The sequence below is a fragment of the Pelophylax lessonae genome, assembly GCF_965119305.1.
Source record: "Pelophylax lessonae genome assembly, chromosome: 3".
Lineage (NCBI taxonomy): Eukaryota > Metazoa > Chordata > Amphibia > Anura > Ranidae > Pelophylax > Pelophylax lessonae.
The window spans coordinates 56,377,474-56,398,163 of NC_138770.1; the positions used below are offsets into that span (position 1 = coordinate 56,377,474).

The 20,690-nt window shown below is 42.8% G+C and overlaps 1 protein-coding gene across 1 annotated transcript in view; it reads left to right on the top strand.

Moving 5' to 3' along the window:
- Window positions 1-395: 395 nt before the first annotated feature.
- ADCY3 (adenylate cyclase 3) overlaps window positions 396-20,690 on the top strand; it is a 222,729-nt gene continuing 202,434 nt past the window's right edge. The window contains exon 1 of the mRNA XM_082249900.1: window positions 396-1,806. Coding sequence (XP_082106026.1) covers window positions 1,132-1,806 — 675 coding nt within the window. The 5' untranslated portion in view covers window positions 396-1,131. The remainder of the gene's footprint in view (window positions 1,807-20,690) is intronic.

Consider the following 20,690-nt stretch of genomic DNA (forward strand, 5'->3'; position numbering starts at 1 on the left):
TGTGGTTAACTACCAGTACGTAGGATTGTGCACTGACCAGGGGAGATCTGGCTGCAGACATCTGGATGCATATGACAGCTGTCTGTTGCTCCCTCCTTTGTGTGATTCCCAGGAGGCTTGGAATCCTTGGATGCAGCTCTCTTCCTCAACGCTCTTCCCTTGCTATGGAGAAAAACGTACCCAGCCTTCGCATCCCCTCAACCTGAACCACTAGAGACTCCAGCTACCCATCCTTCGACTTGCACCTTTAAATCGCCCCACAATTTAATCCATTGCACCACCACTGATACTGTATCATTTATTTATTTTTTACTCCACCATAGCAAAAAACTAATCAAATTTTTGCTTCCCTTTTTTAAAAAAAATTTTTACCAAAATTTGATACATTTTTTTTTTTTTATATTCTATTTGCCAAGGGATGTTTGGCCGTACGTGGGATTTGAACATGCAGATTTTTTGCTTCTCAACGTTTCTGTCACGAGTCGTGCCTGATTGAGGATGCAAGATCCAGGCTTTGGGAGGAATTACACTGTGTTCTTTGATTAAAAAAAAAAAAACAACAGATTGCACAAGGGGAACGCGGCGGGGCAAAGAAAAACATATGCGATGGATCGGCTACACGGAGCTCCAGGCTTATTCTGGTAAGACGGACGCAAGCACCTGCCTTGAAACCTCAATGGAGATTTTCAACGGTGGTCTTGGCTGAGAAAAAAAAAAAAAAAAGGAGGGGGTCCCATACTTATTGACGTAACAAATGCGCGATTGGATTTGTGTTCACGTTTTTTATACCTGGGACTATGATGCTGCTGAGAACAAAAAAATGACCAAGTGTTTCTGTGAATTTTTTTTAGGAATTTTTTGAAAACATTTTTGGAAAAAAAAAATGACTCAAAATGTAGCAAGACTTTTATAATCCCCAGAAATTCGGAAGTAATCAAAATGAAACTGGTGGAAGGCATATTGCAGCTGGGGTAGCCGCAACCACTTTTTCGGCGATACTGGCTCTTGATCCATACGTGAGAGATGAGGCTTCCGAACGTCATCTGGTAAAGTCGAGAGAAGTTCGTCATCTTTGGAAAAGTTTAAGAAGGATTGCTTAGTTCGGTTTGCCAAAGCCTCTACCAGGAAAAGATGCCGCGAAACCGGGCCTTTTCAGAGCCGGAGTACTCGGCAGAGTATTCCGCAGATTACTCGGTGAGCTTGCCTTCAGACCCGGACCATGGAGTCGGCCGGACGCATGAAGTCACAGTGCGGAGCTCGGGCTGCTGTCTCTGCCTACCGCGGTTTATGCGGCTTACCTTCGCACCCGAGTCGCTGGAAAATCTCTACCAAACCTATTTCCGCCGGCAACGTCACGAGACGCTCCTGGTGCTAGTGGTTTTTGCTGCCCTTTTTGACTGCTATGTGATTGTTATGTGCGCTGTGGTCTTCACCCAAGACAAGTTGGCTTCTACTTTGGTGGCCGCGGTTGGGCTCCTGGCCCATCTCTTGCTGTTTGTCCTATGCAAGTTTGGGCTGTTACCGGATCGTATTTCCCGCAAATTCGTCCCCTACATCCTTTGGATATTGATCGCCGCACAGATTTTCTCCTATCTGGGCCTCAATTTTGCCCACTTCCATGAAGCCAGCGACACGGTCGGTTGGCAAGCCTTCTTTGTGTTCTCGTTCTTCATCACCTTGCCCCTTCGCCTTACGCCCATTGTCCTGATCACCACCGTGTCCTGTGGAATACACACCCTGGTACTGGGAGTAACGATCGCCCAACAGCAGCAAGGATCTATGGATACCAACGCTCTGCTACGTCAGGTAAGCTTGAGACCTAAAAAACCTGGAATTAAAGGTGTGAAACCAAAACGGTCAAAAAGTTTTAAGGCCATTAAAAAAAGTTGTGGCATGTTTTACCATTTCATGACAGTAATATGCCTTTTTAAGGTCTTACACGCACCTGATCTGTGCAGTGAAAATATCAATAAAGGTGTATGTCTAGCCAAAACCTTTTTCCTTAGTTTTAGATAGAGTTTCTGGTCCTTTACCACTCTATCAGGTTTTCATGGTGCCCGCAGGGCAGCATATAGAATGATTACTCGTATGCTGCCATGAATTAGAACCAGGAAAGGAAAATTACGGTAAGTATTTGATACAATATCTTGGATTCCTGGGGCCTATATGACAGCATACTAGTAGGCATTCTGTATGCTGCCATAAATAGGAACCAGATAAGGAAAATTACTGTAAGCATTTGATACAATTTTCTGGTTTTACTGGAGCCTACATGGCAGCATACTAGTAAGCATTTGCCATGGATGGGCACCAGGCAAGGAAAATTATGGTAAATATTTGACACAATTTTTCTGGTGTCCACATGGCAACATTTTAGTAGGAGTTCTGTATGCTGCCATGGATAAGAGCCAGAAAAGTAAAATTATTTTAACTATTCAATACAATTTTCCAGTTTCCTGGTGCCCAAATGGCAGTATACTAGTAAGCATTCCATATGCTGCCATTAATAGGCATCAGCACAGAAACAATTCTAAATAGGAACCAGGAAAATTACGGTAAGCATTTGATACAATTTTCTGTCTTCCTGGGGCCTACATGACAGCAGTACTAGTAAGTAGCTAGTAAGCATTCGGTATTCTGCCATTAATAGGCATCAGCACAGAAAAATTTGTAAGAATTATCTACAATCTTCTCTTGAGTTTTCTTAGCAACATAATGTTAACCACTTCTGAAACTGAAGATTTTCCCCCTTAATGACCAGGCCATTTTTTGCGATTCGGCACTGCGTTATTTAACGCAGTCCTGCACGGTCATGCGGCTCTTTTCCCAAATAAAATTGATGTCCTTTTTTTCCCACAAATAGAGCTTTCTTTTGGTGGTATTTGATCACCTGTGCCATTTTAATTTTTTGCGCTATAAACAAAAAAAGTGACAATTCTGAAAAAAAAAGAAAAAAACAATATTTTTTACTTTCTGCTATATAACATTCCCAATAAAATCAAAAATTTTCATCAATTTAGGCCAATTTGTATTCTGCTACATATTTTTGGTAAAAAAAAAAAATCCAAATAAGCGTATTTTGATTGGTTTGCGCAAAAGATATCGCGCCTACAAACTAGGGAAAAAAATGTATGTTATTTTTTTTTTTTTTACTAGTAATGGTGGAGATCTGTGATTTTTAGCAGGACTGCGACATTGCGGAGGACAGATCGGACCCCTAACTGATATTTGTGACACTTTTGGGGGGACCAGTGACATTACTACAGTAATCTGTGCTAAAGTAATGCACTGCTACTTTACTAATGACACTGGCAGGGAAGGGGTTAACCCAGGGGCGATCAAATGGTTAAATGTGAGCCTAGGGGGTGTTTTCTAACTGTGGTGGGGGGATTGACTTGTGAAATCAATACAGAGACTTGGGTACCTAAATAGGAGGATCACAGGAGCTCTGTGTTGATAGCAGAGAGAACAATAATCTGCCGTGTTTACAACAGCAGACCGCCATTCTCTCTTCACAGGGAGCGATCGCGGGTGCCTGGCGGCAATCGCGGCCGCCAGCCCTGTGGATCAGCTTCCCCGCTGGCGAGTGGGCCTCAGGTTCGCTCCCGCAAACCCCTGCACAGGTACAGCGATTCGCGGAACCTGCCGACGTATAACTGTGGTGACTGGTCGGCAAGTGGTTAACCGGTTGCCGAGTGCGCACAGTATATTTACTGCGGCAGTCAGCCCCGGCCAGGCAGAGTGACGTAGGTCTACGTCGCTCGCCTGTCACTGCTATTAGAGCCAATAGCGGGCGAGCGCGCGCCCGCTGAGGCGCGCGCCCTCCTCGGCTCGTTCAGGGAGGAGTGCGGGCGTGTGACCGGCGGACCCGATGTCCGCCAGTCACTCGCCGATCGTCGGTACAGCGGGAGAAAGGCAGAGCGGCTTATGTAAACAAGCCGCCTGTCATTCTCCCCTGTGTAAAAATAGAGATCAGACGGTTCTACTATGTAGAACCGTTGATCTTTGTTTTTACCCCAATAGCAATGTCCCACTACAGTTAGAATCACGCCCCTAGGATACACTTAACCCCTCCCTGTCCAATACAGTTAACCCCTTCCCTGCCAGTGTCATTTTTGCAGTAACAGTGCATATATATAGCACTGATTACTGCAGTAATGTCACTGGTACCCTCAAAAGTGTCAAAAATGTCAGTCAAGGGTCCGATCTGTCCGCCGCAATGTCGCAGTACCGCAAAAAAAATGCAGATCGCCGCCATTACTCGTTAAAAAAAAAAACACCAAAAATGACAAAAATCTTTCCCTTTGTTAGTAAACGCAATAACTTTTGCGCAAACCAATCAAAATACGTTTTTTGCGATTTTTTTTACCAAACATATGTAGCATAAAACAATTTGGCCGAAAATGTTAAAAAATTTTGATTTTTACATTTTTTTTGGGGGGAATTTCATATAAAAAAAAGTGAAAAATATTGTTATTTTTGCAAAAATTACGCTCTTTTTTTGTTTATAGCGCATGATCAAAAAATCGCACAGGTGATCAAATACCACCAAAAGAAAGCTCTGTTTGTGGGAAAAAAAGGACGTGAAATTCGTTTAGGTACAGCATCGCACGACCGCGCAATTGTCCGTTAAAGTCACGCAGTAAAAAATCGCAAAAAAAACCCCTGGTCAGGAAGGGGGTAAAATCTTCCGGGGCTTAAGTGGTTAAAGCAGAGTTCCAGCCTGGGGAAAAAAAATGTAAAAGGCAGCAGCTACAAATACTTTAGCTGCTGACTTTTAACTCCTTCCTTACCGCGCCATGTCAAATGACGTCTGCACAAATCCTTTCTCGATCCGGGCGGACATCATATGACGGCGCCCGAATCTCCCCGCTACCTCACCCCCGCGGCGCCTCACCCCCACGGCGATCGGGGGTGAGGCTCGTCCCTCGGACTGAGCCCAACCCCGATCAAGGTAAACAGCCAATGAAATTGGCTGTTTACCACGTGATCGGCTGTGTCAATCACAGCCGATCACATGAGCGGCTCCAGCGCGAGCCGCTCGTTCCTTCCTTAATGCGCGCCGATCGGGGACGAGGCTCGTCCCTCGGACAGAGCCCATCCCCGATCTAGGTAAAGAGCCAATGAAATTGGCTCTTTACCACGTGACCGGCTGTGTCCAATCACAGCCGGTCACAAATGTCATCAGCATCGGTAACTAGCTGTCACCGTGTTCTCCTCCTCACACACTGATCCTGTGTGAGGAGGAGATTGTGGTAACAGCTAGTTACCAAGTACAGTGCACCCAACTACACTGATTGCCCCCCCCCCCCCAATAAAAAGCACCTGTCACTAGCCCATCAAAGTACCCGAGTACCTGTCACCAGCTTATCAGGTACTCTGATGACAGGTACTCGGGTACTCTGATGACAGGTACTCGGGTACTCTGATGACAGGTACTCGGGTACTCTGATGATAGGTACTCGGGTACTCTGATGACAGGTACTCGGGTACTCGGGTACTCTGATGGTAGGTACTCAGGTACTCTGATGACAGGTACTCGGGTACTCAGATGACAGGTACTCGGGCACTCTGATGACGGGTACTCGGGTACTCTGATGACGGGTACTCGGGTACTCTGACGGGTACTCGGGTACTCTGATGACAGGTACTCGGGTACTCTGATGACAGGTACTCGGGTACTCTGACAGGTACTCGGGTACTCTGATGACAGGTACTCGGGTACTCTGATGACAGGTACTCTGGTACTTTGAGTACCCATCACCGGAGTACCCGAGTACCCGTCATCGGAGTACCCGAGTACCTGTCACCTACCCATCAGAGTACCCGAGTACCTGTCACCTACCCATCAGAGTACCCGAGTACCTTCCACCTGCTCATCAGAGTACCTGACACCTGAAGTACCCGAGTACTTGCCACCTGCTCATCAGTACCCATCACTACTCATCAGTACTCATCAGTACCCATCAGTACCTATCACCTATCAGTATCAGTACTGATCATCCGTACCCATCAGTACAGTATCAGTATCACCTATCAGTATCAGTACTACTCATCAGTACCCATCACCTGCCCATAAGAGTACCCGAGTACCTGTCACCTGCCTATCTGAGTACTCGAGTACCTGCCACTTGCTCATCAGTACCAGAGTACCTGTCACCTGCCCAGCAAAGTACCCGAGTACCTGTCACCCTTCATACAGCCACCATGTCTAAGTCCAAAAAGGTTTATATACGTCCTCCGTTTAAACCTAAATACCGGTGTTATGGCAGCAGATAGTTGCCATAATCCTGGTATTTTTTTAAACGGTGGACGGTTGGCTTTCCGATAAGGGTGGTCCCAGTGGCGGATTCGCCGCGGGATCATCCTTCCGGGGTGGCAAAATAGGTGCCCCCCCTCCCGCCGCATTCTGGTCCTTTTCCCCGCTTACCGGACCCGCCGGCAGCGGGGAAAACAATCCGGTCCCGGATCCTCACAGACAGGATGTCAAGTGAGGGCAAGCTTGCCCTCACTCGACTCTATGGTCTTGGAGGACCGGAGCTACGGCAAACGTCGTTGCCTAGCAACCAGTTTAAAGGTCCCTTTTTTTTTTTTCATTTTATTTAATTTTTTTTTTTATTTATTTTTTTATTTTTTCTATCTTTTAGTGTACTTGTGAGATCTGAGGACTTTTTGACCCCAGATCTCACAAAAAAGAGGTCCTGTCGTGCCTTTTTCTATTACAAGTAATGTTTACATTTCTTGTAATAGAAATAAAAATGATCAATTTTTTTTTTTTTAAAAACAGTGTAAAAATAAAAAATAATAAATAAAATAAATAGTAAAAAAAAAAAAAAAAAAATTAAAGCGCCCTGTCCCCGTGAGCTCGCGCGCAGAAGCGAATGCATACGGAAACCCCGCCCACATATGTAAACAGTGTTCAAACTACACATGTGAGGTATCGTTGCGATCGTTAGAGCAAGAGCAATAATTTGAGCCCTAGACCTCCTCTGTAACCCTAAGATAGCAACCTGTAGAAATTTTTAAAATGTCGCCTATGGGGATTTTTAAGTACCAAAGTTTGTCACCATTCTGTGAGCGTGCGCAATTTTGAAGCATGACATGTTGGGTATCTATTTACTCGGCGTAACATTATCTTTCACATTATGGAAAAAAATTGGGCCAACTTTACTGGTTTCTTATTTTTTAATTCAAAAAAGTGAATTTTTTCCCAAAAAATTGCGTTTGGAAGACCGCTGCGCAAATACGGTGTGATAAAAAATATTGCAATAATCTCCATTTTATTCTCTAGGGTCTCTGCTAAAAAAAAATATATAATGTTTTGGGGTTCTAAGTAGTTTTCTAGCAAAAACAACTGATTTTAGCTTGTAAACACCAAATGTCAAAAATAGGCCTAGGCAAGTGGCTAGGATGCATGATGATGCTCCTTGGATGTTGGGCCCCTCTATATGGCTAGGCTGTGAAAAAGTCTCACACATGTGGTATTGCCATACTCAGGAGGAGTGACAGAATGTATTTTGGGGTGTCATTTTTGCTATGTACATGCTATGTGTTAGGAAAATCCTATAAATTTGACAACTTTGTGTAAAAAAAAAAAGTTTTTATTTTTTTCCCACATTTTCCAAAAACTTGTGGAAAAAAATGACATGTTCAAAGGACCCATAATGCCTCATAGAATATACGTTGGAGTGTTTGCTTTCCAAAATGGGGTCATTTTGTGGACTTTTCCATTGTATTGGTGCTCTAGGGCCTTGAAAAGTGTGATAGGTAGTAAGAAAGTTTTATGTGTATTTATGCTCCTAAAACGCCTTATGGTGCTACTTGGACGTGGAGTCTCTTTTTGTGGCCAGGCTGTGTAAAAGTCTCACACATGTGGTATCGCCATACTCAGAAGGAGTAGCAGAATGTATTTCGGGGTGTCATTTTTGCTGTGTACATGCTATGTGTTAGAAATAGCTTATAAATTGACAACGTTTTGGGAAAAAAAAGAAAAAAAATTTTTCTTAATTTTCCCAAGAATTGTGGGAAAAAATTATAACTTCAAAAAACTCACCATGCCTCTTACTAAATACCTTGGACTGTCTACTTTACAAAAAGGGGTCATTTGGGGGGTATTTGTACTGTCCTGACATTTCAGGGCCTCAAGAAAGGAGATAGGCCATCAGTACATCTGGTGTGATCAATTTTCAGTAATTGGTACCATAGCTTCTAGACTCAATAACTTTCACACAGACTAAATAATATACACTAATTTGGGTTAAGTTTACCAGAGATATGTAGCAGTATAAATTTTGGCCCAAATGTATGAAGAAAAATTAATTTTTTGCAAAATTTTATAATAGAAACTAAAAAAAAGTGTTTTTTTTTGCAAAATTTTTGCTCTTTTTTTGCATATATCACGAAAAAAAAAAAACCCAGTTGTGATCAAATACCACCAAAAGAAAGCTCTATTTGTGTGAAAATGACTGTGCATGACTGAGCAATTGTCATTCAAAGTGTGAGAGTGCTGAAAGCTGAAAATTGGTCTGGGCAGGAAGGGGGTCTAACTGCTCTGTATGGAAGCGGTTAATATAAGGACACTTGCCTGTCCAGGAAACCCGCGATGTCGGCACCCCAAGCCGATCCATCCATTGGCTCCCGGTGCAGGCGCTGGCATCTTCACTATAGGAAACAGGAAGTGAAGCCTTGCGACTTCACAGCCTGTTTCCTACTGCGCATGCGCGAGTCATGCTTCGCTTTCTGAATGGTCCCGACCTGTGTGTCGCCCACAAGACAGTGGGGGGGTGGGGGGTGGTAGGAGGAGCTGGAAATTGCGGCGATTTTACCTAAAAATGGGAGCGGGTACCAGGTTCCCCCCCCCCAAATCTGCCAAAGGAGGGGGGAGGAGGAAGAAAACAAACGGAGCTTTCCCTTTTGGGTGGAGCTCCGCTTTAAGCATTGCGTATGCTACCATTGATAGGCGCCAGAAACTACTGTATATACTGTGGTAGGATTTGTTTACAATTTTCATGGTGTCTACATGGTAACATAATAGTAGGTGTTTCCTATGTTGCTTTGGATAAGAACAAGGAAAGTAAAATAACGTTAAGCATTGGATACAAATTTTCTGGTTTCCTGGGGCCTACACGGCAGCATACTAGGAAGCATTCTGTATGCTACCCTATGCCTCGTACACACGCATCGATTATTGGGCGGGAATTTTCAGCCAACGTCCGATCGGCCGATTTTCGGCTTGTTAGTATGATGCTTCCGACAACCGACTCCGACTTTTCGGCCGAATAAAAATCTGGTGTGCAGGCTATAAAATTTTTGTTTGCCGTCAACACAACGGCCGATTTTCCGTCAGTCAGTACAGATTTCGGCAGACAAAAATCTGATGAGCAAGACTGGGCATGCTCAGAGAAGAAAAAACACACGGAAAGTAAACCATCACATGACATCACTTCTGAAGTTGATTTTTGTTGGGCGAGAAAATTCGTGTGCAGTCTAGGCACATTCCAACCAACAAAACACCACTCTGGACAAAAGTCGGACGATCGATCAGCTGATAATCGTTGCGTGTGTACGAGGCATTAGACAGGCACCAGGAAAAGAAAATCATGGTAAAAATGTTATACAATTTTTCTGGAGTTTACATGGCAACATACTAGTAGGCTACCAGGAAGATTAAATTACAGTAAGTATTTCATACAATTTTCCAGTTTCCTTGTGACTAAATGGCAGTATAGCTGTAAGCATTCTGTGTACTGTCATGAAGAGAAACTAGGAAAGGAAAATTATGGTAAGCATTTGATAGAATTTTCTGGTTTTCTGAGGCCTACATAACATATTACTAGTAAGCATTTGGTATGCTGCCATGGATAGGTACTAAGAAAGGAAGATTATGGTAAGTGATGCAATCTTCCCAGAGTTTTCATGACAAAATAATATTAAGTGTTCCCTATGCTGCCTGCCATGGATAGGCACCAGGAAATAATAATTGCGGTAAGTTTGCGATACAAAATTCCTGGTGTCTACATGGTAACATATTAGTATCCATTCCGTATGTTGCCATGGATAAGAACCAGGAAAATAAAATAACGGTAAGTGATACATCTTTCTAGTTTCCTAGTGCCTACATGGCAACATACTAGTAAGCATTCTGTATTTTGCCATGGATAGGAATCAAGTTAGGAAAATTATGGCAAACTATGGAAAATTGTATACAATTTTCTGGTTTCCTGGTGCCCTCATTGCAACATACTTATACCTACGTATGTTGCCATGGATAAGAACCCGGAAAGTAAAATTACGGTATAAATATTTGATACAATTTTCCCATTTCCTGGGGCCCACATGGCACTTTACTAGTCAGCATTGCGTATACTGCCATGAATTGGCACCAGGAAAGGTAAATTATGGTAAATATTTGGTACAATTTTTTGGGTTTACTGATATCCAGGAGAGATTTCTCCTCCCCTTCCCTTCCTGCTAATGTTTTATCAGACAGGAAGTGAGAGGAACTCTTCAAAAGCAATACTGACAAAAATGAACAATGAAATAGGGAAGACTAGAACTGTTTTATTGTTGCAGATTGTCTCTTAATTCCTGTCTGGTGAAACCATGGTCTTTGGGGGACAGAAAAAAGGTTAAAAAGCTTGTAACCGCAGCCCTGGATAGAAAAAAACAAAAAACAGAATGGTTTTTACCCTTCCCCACTCTTATCTAAAACTAAAAAAAAAAATGTCTCTATCGTCCATTGACAGACGCAGCCTCCATCTTCATTAGCCATTGGGTTATGCTGCCCCAATGGCTAATGAAGATAGAGGCTGCGTCTGTCAATGGACTTCAGAGAAACATTTTACGGTAAGATCTTACAAAAATCTTGTTTTTTGGCTTGAAATTGCAGCAGAGAACTAGGAATGTGTGCATGTGCACGTTCCTCGTCCTAAGACTAGTGAAGTTGATGCCCCTTTCACACTTATATGACTCCAAAGTTGCGCCGACTTTGACGCAACTTTGGATGGGTGCAACTTGGATACGACTTTGAGAGCAGAGCACCTTTGATCCTTCTCTTTATGGTCAATTCAAAAGCCCATTCCACCCACAGTTAGTAAACACCCCCTAGGCTTACATTTAACCCCTTGATCACCCACTAGGTTAACCCCTTCCCTGCCAATGTCATTATTACAGTAACAGTGCATATTTTTAGCACTGATTGCTGTAGTAATGTCGCTGGTACCCCCAAAAGTGTCAAAAATGTCAGTTAGTGGTCCGATCTGTTCACCGCAATGTTGATCCTTCTCTTTATGGTCAATTCAAAAGCCCATTCCACCCACAGTTAGTAAACACGCCCTAGGCTTACATTTAACCCCTTGATCACCCACTAGGTTAACCCCTTCCCTGCCAATGTCATTATTACAGTAACAGTGCATATTTTTAGCACTGATTGCTGTAGTAATGTCGCTGGTACCCCCAAAAGTGTCAAAAATGTCAGTTAGTGGTCCGATCTGTCCACCGCAATGTTGCAGTCCCGCTAAAAATCGCAGATTGCCGCCATTACTAGTAAAAATAAAAAATAAAAATGACATAAATCTTTCCCCTTGTCTTTGTAGATGCGATAAATATTGCGCAAACCAATCAAAATACGCTTATTGCGTTTTTTTTTGTTTTTTTTACCAAAAATATGTAGCAGAATACAAATTGGCCTAAAATTATAAAAAATTAGATTTTTAAATTATTATTTTTTGGGAATGTTATATAGCAGAATGCGAAAAATATTGTCTTTTTTTTTTTCAGAATTGTCGCTCTTTGTTTATAGCGCAAAAAATAAAAATCGCACAGGTGATCAAATACCACCAAAAGAAAGCTCTATTTGTGGGAAAAAAAAGGACATCAATTTTATTTGGGTACAGTGGTGCACGGCCGCTCAATTTTCTGTTAAAGTAACGCAGTACAAAAATGCAAAAAAATGGCCTGGTCATTAAAGCGGTGTTCCAGCCTCCCCCTCCAAAAATTAAAAGTCAGCAGCTACACATACTGTACACATACTGTAGCTGCTGACTTTTAATATTAGGACACTTACCTGTCCTGGAGTCCAGCGATGTCGGCACCGCGGCCGATGTTTCCATTGGCTGTCGGCACCGCGGCCGATGTTTCCATTGGCTGTCGGCACCGCGGCCGATGTTTCCATCAGCTGTCGACACCGCGGCCGATGTTTCCATCGGCTGTCGACACCGCGGCCGATGTTTCCATCGGCTGTCGACACCGCGGCCGATGTTTCCTTACGGCTTCACGGGCAGGTCCCTATTGCGCATGTGCGAAGGGCGCCGCGCATTCGGTTTGGCTCTGCAGCAGGGGAAGGAGGAGGGGGCCAAACCTCCAAGGGACGGCGCCGCAGTGCCGTCTCCCGGAAGTGGGGAAGGGTACCTGCCAAATACAGGTACTCGTTCCCCCCTCCCCCCTGAAAGGTGCCAAATGTTGCACCGGAGGGGGGGGGGGGGGGAGCAAATGAGCGGAAGTTCCACTTTTGGGTGGAACTCCTCTTTAAGGGGGAAAATCCTTCCGGTCCAGAACTGATTAACGGGCAACTGTTGCACACAAGTTGCATTGTATAACATTCAGGTATGACTTTCATGGAACATCTGAGGGTTAACATTGAAGTCTATGGCCCTCAAGTTGCATGAAAGTCGCACCAAAGTAGTGCATGAACTACTTTGAAGTTGCTGCAACTTTTAGGTTGTTCATATATAAATGGGTATCATTGGAAAACATGGAGGACGACATGTCGTGCAACTCCGATATCCAAAGTTGCATGACAAGTTGCACAAGTGTGAATGGAGCCTAACTGATACCGCTGAATGTGGTCTGGGCACCTAAGCTTAATAATTGGGAAACATTGCATTTCCCCTTTGAAAAAAAAAACAATCATCAATCTTTTTCATCTGCACCTTTATGGAACTAGCTAGGAGCTTCTAGAACAAAGAAGGGTTTTGATCTACTGAAGTTTTAGGAGGAACTGATATGGTATAGGAGCTCCATGGGTTGGCAGTGAGGACAGACCCAGGCACGGCTACAAGACTAGAACTGCACGAGTCTTATAATTGAGCAGGATAAATGTTCATCTTTATTATTTGAGGGTGGCTCTGAGGTCACCTAAAGGCCACCTAATGCCTAGTTGCTGCTCTGTTGGTTCCACAACCTCCAAAATGGAGCAATCCAAAATATTGCAGGTGTCACCGAAAAAGTAATAGAGGGAAAGTCTTTCAATGGGGACACCTGCTATGCTGACAGATCTCTACAGGAGGACTTACCCTCACTTTGAAGTGATTTCCTCTCACTTCCTGTTGTGTCCCAGAAACAGGAAGTGAAGGGTAATCTTCCCAATAAGATGAAAAAAAAAAATTAACAAGTGTTTTAACCATTTCTCATTCTATCAAAAAACCACGTTTTGTTTGGAGCAAATCTTTCACATCCCGCTGCTGAATCCAATTGCACAGTAAGCAAAGCTGAATAAAAGACCAAATATACATCTTTCAAAAGACTGCTGTTTCATTGCATAAGCCCCAGGAGTAACTTTCTCTTTTAAGCTGAATTCTGCTTATATTTGTCCTGGTGGCCATTGTCCCTGGGACAAAAATTGAGGGAGAATCCAAAATTTTGAGTTGTCAGCAGAATAGGATTAGAGAGGAAATCTTCCAATGGGGACACCTGTTCCCTTGACAACTATCCTAGAAGGGATTTCCCCTCACTTTGGAGAGATTTCCTTGTGTCTACATGATAGGACGTGAAGGGAAATCTCCCCAATGGGATACCCAACAGGGGCTTCAAAAATCCCTACTTCATCCAAGATGGAAACCTATGTCTGGACTTTAGATCTACTTTAACTTTTCTTTTAGTTTAGGATAGAGTGGAGATGGATTAGAACGCTTGTCAGTTTTTATTGCTGTCTGTGCCCCTATTAGGGAGATTAACCCTATATATTTGTCCTGGTTACTATTATCATTGAAAGTAAAAGAAAATCCCAAATTTTAGGTTGTTCCCAGAAAAGTAATAGAGGGAAAATCTTCCAATGGGGACACTAGTTCTGGTGACCTGGGGGTCCCCAAGGAATTCCCTAATTTTCAGGGATTTGCTCTCACTTCCTTCAGACAGGGGTTTATAATCCTTCCTTACTCTCTCCAAAATGGGAAAAAAAAGTTTTGCCTATAGTTCTACTTTAATTGAATAAATTCCTTATTTTGAAAGATTTTCCAGAATGCTGAATATATATTGTTAAAGTGGTTGTAAACCTTAGATATGAAACATGAGCAAAACATATCCCTCTATAGTGTGTACTTGTGTCAATCCAGAGCACTAAGCGTAATTTCTGTCTGCTGCTTCTTTCCTCTGCTATCAGCACGAATCACTTGTGACAAGTTTTCCTGACACCAAGAGAAGAATGGTGACAGGGGAGGGACCTCCAGCTGATTGACAGCCTCAGCTCTGTTGCTGTGTGCAGAGGGGTGTGACCCTTCCCTCCATTCAGCTGTCAGATTTCTCCTCACTGAGCTCTGCACTGTATAACTTTAATTTTTCTGAACTCTCAGACAACCTTATAAATTCAGCACTTTGAAGGGCTGTAGAGACACGAAGACTGCAGATAAACCGATACAACTTATGTAGGAGGATTTTTTCATCTCAGTGTATCATCGGAGGATAGTCCCTTCACTGGGTATATGTGAGGGTTCACAAGGCATTCTGCTAAAAACCTTTTTCATTTAGAGTGGGCTTTGTACATGGAAAATCCAAACCTGAGTTCCCAGCTCTGCACCACCATAGCCTAGATGAATCATAGGGGCTCACATTCTTTTTCTGCCATCTGTTAGGGCTTATTCACACTGTTACATTGCAATAACGTCTAAAAGGAACCTTTGATTTCATTGTAAGTCTCATGGAACCTCTGCTAATAATTACCTGCAGCTCATGGTACATTGGTATGAACCATTATAGAATACTTGACACCCAGAGCTGCTCTATGTAACAAAATTGAGAAGTTGGAAGAATGTCCCTTACACTGTTGGTCATTGGGAAGAATGCCCCTTACATTGGTGGTCAGTGGGAAGAATGTCCCTTACATTGGTGATCAGTGGGAAGAATGCTCCTTACATTGGTGATCAGTGGGAAGAATGCTCCTTACATTGGTGATCAGTGGGAAGAATGCTCCTTACATTGGTGATCAGTGGGAAGAATGCTCCTTACATTGGTGATCAGTGGGAAGAATGCTCCTTACATTGGTGATCAGTGGGAAGAATGTCCCTTACATTGGTGATCAGTGGGAAGAATGCTCCTTACATTGGTGATCAGTGGGAAGAATGCTCCTTCCATTGGTGGTCAGTGGGAAGAATGTTCCTTACATTGGTGATCAGTGGGAAGAATGTTCCTTACATTGGTGATCAGTGGGAAGAATGTTCCTTACATTGGTGATCAGTAGGAAGAATGCTCCTTACATTTTGTGGTCAGTGGAAAGAATGCTCCTTACATTGGTGGTCAGTGGGAAGAATGTCCCTTACATTGGTGTTCAGTGAGAAGAATGTCCCTAACATTGGTGGTCAGTGAAAAGAATGTCCTTTACTTTGGCGGTTAGTGGGAAGAATGCTGCTTACATTGGTGGTCAGTGGGAAGAATGTTCCTTACATTGGTGATCAGTGGGAAGAATGCTCCTTCCATTGGTGGTCAGTGGGAAGAATGTTCCTTACATTGGTGATCAGTGGGATGAATGTCCCTTACATTGGTGATCAGTGGGATGAATGTCCCTTACATTGGTGATCAGTGGGAAGAATGCTCCTTCCATTGGTTGCTTGTTAGATGAATGCTCTTTCCATTGATGGTCAGTGAGAAGAATGTCCCTCACATTGGTGATCATTGGGAACAATGCTACCTACATTGGTGGTCGGTGGGAAGAATGCTCCTTACTTTGGTGGTCAGTGGGAAGAACGCTGCTTACATTGGTGGTCAATGGGAAGAATGTCCCTTACATTGGTGGTCAGTGGGAAGAATGTCCCTTACATTAGTGGTCAGTAGGAAGAATGCCCCTTACTTTGGCGGTCAGTGGGAATAATGTCCCTTATATTGGTGGTCAGTGGGAAGAGCAGTCCCAATCTGGTGAGAAGAAACTCTGGGTTATTCAATATTCTCAGATATGTCCAGGAGGATGATGATGTCACCCACATTTAGGAAGCCAGGGAAAGGTGTGTGTGTGTGTGTGTGTGTGTGTGTATATATATATATATATATATATATATATATATATATATATATATATATATATGTACAGTGGGTACGGAAAGTATTCAGACCCCCTTCAATTTTTCACTCTTTGTTATATTGCAGCCATTTGCTAAAATCATTTAAGTTCATTCTTCTTCCTCATGAATGTACACATAGCACCCCATACTGACAGAAAAACACAGAATTGTTGACATTGTTGCAGATTTATTAAAAAAGAAAAACTGAAATATCACATGGTCTTAAGTATTCAGACCCTTTGCTCAGTATTTAGTAGAAGCCCCCTTTTGATCTAATACAGCCAGGAGTCTTTTTGGGAAAGATGCAACAAGTCTTTCACACCTGGATTTGGGGATCCTCTGCCATTCCTCCTTGCAGATCCTCTCCAGTTCTGTCAGGTTGGATGGTAAACGTTGGTGGACAGCCATTTTTAGGTCTCTCCAGAGATGCTCAATTGGGTTTAAGTCAGGGCTCTGGCTGGGCCATTCAAGAACAGTCACGGAGTTGTTGTGAAGCCACTCCTTCGTTATTTTAGCTGTGTGCTTAGGGTCATTGTCTTGTTGGAAGGTAAACCTTCGGCCCAGTCTGAGGTCCAGAGCACTCTGGAGAAGGTTTTTGTCCAGGATATCCCTGTACTTGGCCGCATTCATCTTTCCCTCGATTGCAACCAGTCGTCCTGTCCCTGCAGCTGAAAAACACCCCCACAGCATGATGCTGCCACCACCATGCTTCACTGTTGGGACTGTATTGGACAGGTGATGAGCAGTGCCTGGTTTTCTCCACACATACCGCTTAGAATTAAGGCCAAAAAGTTCTATTTTGGTCTCATCAGACCAGAGAATGTTATTTCTCACCATCTTGGAGTCCTTCAGGTGTTTTTTAGCAAACTCCATGCGGGCTTTCATGTGTCTTACACTGAGGAGAGGCTTCTGTCGGGCCACTCTGCCATAAAGCCCCGACTGGTGGAGGGCTGCAGTGATGGTTGACTTTCTACAACTTTCTCCCATCTCCTGACTGCATCTCTGGAGCTCAGCCACAGTGATCTTTGGGTTCTTCCTTACCTCTCTCACCAAGGCTCTTCTCCCCGAAAGCTCAGTTTGGCCGGACGGCCAGCTCTAGGAAGGGTTCTGGTCGTCCCAAACGTCTTCCATTTGAGGATTATGGAGGCCACTGTGCTCTTAGGAACCTTAAGTGCAGCAGAAATCTTTTTGTAACCTTGGCCAGATCTGTGCCTTGCCACAATTCTGTCTCTGAGCTCTTCAGGCAGTTCCTTTGACCTCATGTTTCTCATTTGCTCTGACATGCATTGTGATCTGGAAGGTCTTATATAGACAGGTGTGTGGCTTTCCTAATCAAGTCCAATCAGTATAATCAAACACAGCTGGACTCAAATGAAGGTGTAGAACCATCTCAAGGATGATCAGAAGAAATGGAAAACACCTGAGTTAAATATATGAGTGCCACAGCAAAGGGTCTGAATACTTAGGACCATGTGATATTTCAGTTTTTCTTTTTTAATAAATCTGCAACAATGTCAACAATTCTGTGTTTTTCTGTCAGTATGGGGTGCTATGTGTACATTCATGAGGAAGAAGAATGAACTTAAATGATTTTAGCAAATGGCTGCAATATAACAAAGAGTGAAAAATTTAAGGGGGTCTGAATACTTTCCGTACCCACTGTATATATATATATTTTTTTTTTTACACTGGAGCCTTCAAAGCATTTCAACTATGATCAATGGATCACAGGGGCAATGCACAGCCTCCTGTAGAATATTCCTCCAGCCCACGTCCGTACTAGGGAATGGATGTTTGGTGAGGGGGCTTGAGGAAGTATCAATGGACTACAAGTGCTGTAACGTTGCTGTTCTAGTGGTCTAGTGGCGTCAGAGGAGACTTATAGTCTTCCATTTTCAGATCTCTGTGAATTGACGACGTAGCTAAAAAAGGAAGAGACCACTGTGGTACTCAGCAGAAGTGGCCCAAATCATTAAAAATAAAAAGCTAGCATTTTGTAATTATAAAAAAACCCAGAGCAATGAAGATAAGGAAATCTACAAGATTAGGCAGAAAGAGGCCAAGCAAGTTATAAGAACTTCTAAAGCGCAGGCAGAAGAAAAACTAGCTCAGTCTATGAAAAAGGGGGATAAGACATTCTTCAGATATATAAATGAAAAAAGGAAATTAAAACAAGGAATAACTAAATTAAAAAGAAAGGACGGAAGGTATGTAGAAGAGAATAAAGGGCTAGCCGACTGCCTTAATGAATACTTCTGTTCAGTTTTTACAGAAGAAAAAGAAGGAGAAGGACCTCCACTTGAAAGGATGACTAATGAATCGTTTGATGCATGTGTCTTTACAGAGGAAGACGTTCTAAGATTGCTGTCTAAAGTGAAGACAAATAAGTCACAGGGTCCTGATGAGATACACCCAAAATTATTAAAAGAGCTTAGTGGTGAGCTGGCAAAACCATTAACAGATTTATTTAACCAATCATTAGCAACAGGAGTCGTCCCGGAAGATTGGAAATTGGCAAATGTCGTGCCCATTCACAAGAAAGGTAGTAGGGAGGAATCGAGCAACTATAGACCAGTGAGTCTGACATCAATAGTAGGCAAATTAATGGAAACCCTATTAAAGGATAGGATTGTGGAACATCTTAAATCCCATGGATTGCAAGATGAAAAACAACATGGGTTTACTTCAGGGAGATCATGTCAAACAAATCTTATAGACTTTTTTGACTGGGTGACTAAAATAATAGACGGTGGAGGTGCAGTAGACATTGCATATCTAGATTTTAGTAAGGCTTTTGACACTGTCCCACATAGAAGACTTATCAATAAACTGCAGTCATTGAGCATGGACTCCCATATTGTTGAGTGGATTAGGCAGTGGCTGAGTGACAGACAACAGAGGGTTGTAGTCAATGGAGAACATTCAGAACAAGGTCATGTTACCAGTGGGGTACCTCAGGGATCTGTACTGGGACCAATTTTGTTTAATATCTTCATAAGTGATATTGCAAAAGGCCTCGATGGTAAGGTTTGTCTTTTTGCTGATGACACAAAGATATGTAACAGGGTTGATGTTCCTGGAGGGAAAAGCCAAATGGAAAAGGATTTAGGAAAACTAGAAAAATGGTCAGAACTCTGGCAACTGAAATTTAATGTGGATAAGTGCAAGATAATGCACCTGGGACGTAAAAACCCAAGGGCAGAATATAGAATATTTGACACAGTCCTGACCTCAGTATCTGAGGAAAGGGATTTAGGAGTAATTATTTCAGAAGACTTAAAGGTGGGAGGACAATGTAATAGAGCAGCACGAAATGCCAGCAGAATGCTTGGATGTATAGGGAGAGGTATAAGCAGTAGAAAGAGAGAAGTGCTTATGCCGCTGTACAGAACACTGGTGAGACCTCACTTGGAGTATTGTGCGCAGTACTGGAGGCCATATCTCCAGAAGGATATAGATACTCTAGAGAGAGTTCAGAGAAGAGCTACTAAACTAGTACATGGATTGCAGGAATAAACTTACCAGGAAAGGTTAAAGGACCTTAACATGTATAGCTTGGAAGAAAGAAGAGACAGAGGGGATATGATAGAAACTTTTAAATACATAAAGGGAATCAACTCGGTAAAGGAGGAGAGCATATTTAAAAGAAGAAAAACTACCACAAGAGGACACAGTTTTAAATTAGAGGGGCAAAGGTTTAAAAGTAATATGAGGAAGTATTACTTTACTGAGAGAGTAGTGGATGCATGGAATAACCTTCCTGCAGAAGTGGTAGCTGCAAATACAGTGAAGGAGTTTAAGCATGCATGGGATAGGCATAAGGCTATCCTTCATATAAGATAGGGCCAGGGACTATTCATAGGATTCAGATATATTGGGCAGACTAGATGGGCCAAATGGTTCTTATCTGCCGACACATTCTATGTTTCTATGTTTCTATGTTTCTATGTTATGTGGGTGGAGCCTTGCCCAATTTCTAAAAATAACATGACAGTGGTGGTTGAGTTTGGACTGGGGAATGAAGACTGTGACCATGTTTTATTTTATACCCTAAATGTACAGTAGGTGTAACATGGAACATGGTCAGAAAGGTGGGCTTTGCCTTCAATTTTTAAATGCAAATTTTAGTAGCTGATTGCTAGAAATTTTGTAATTTTTCAGGTAAATTTGCAAAAATTGTCACTAGCAGAGGCACAAACTGCCATAGAAACTTTACTAGGGATTCTATTCCTTCCCAATTCAATTCAAAACACTACTAAAAGATGTTGGCCCTACGTAGACTCCTTTACGGATGGCTTCCTATGTCATATACTTGTATTTTGTGTCTAGTTCTTCCCAATTGCCCTACCATGGGCACATGGATTGAGGTGTCAGTGCTAACAACCCTGGCTAATGATCCTGCTGTGTGTGTGTGTGGCTTGGTTT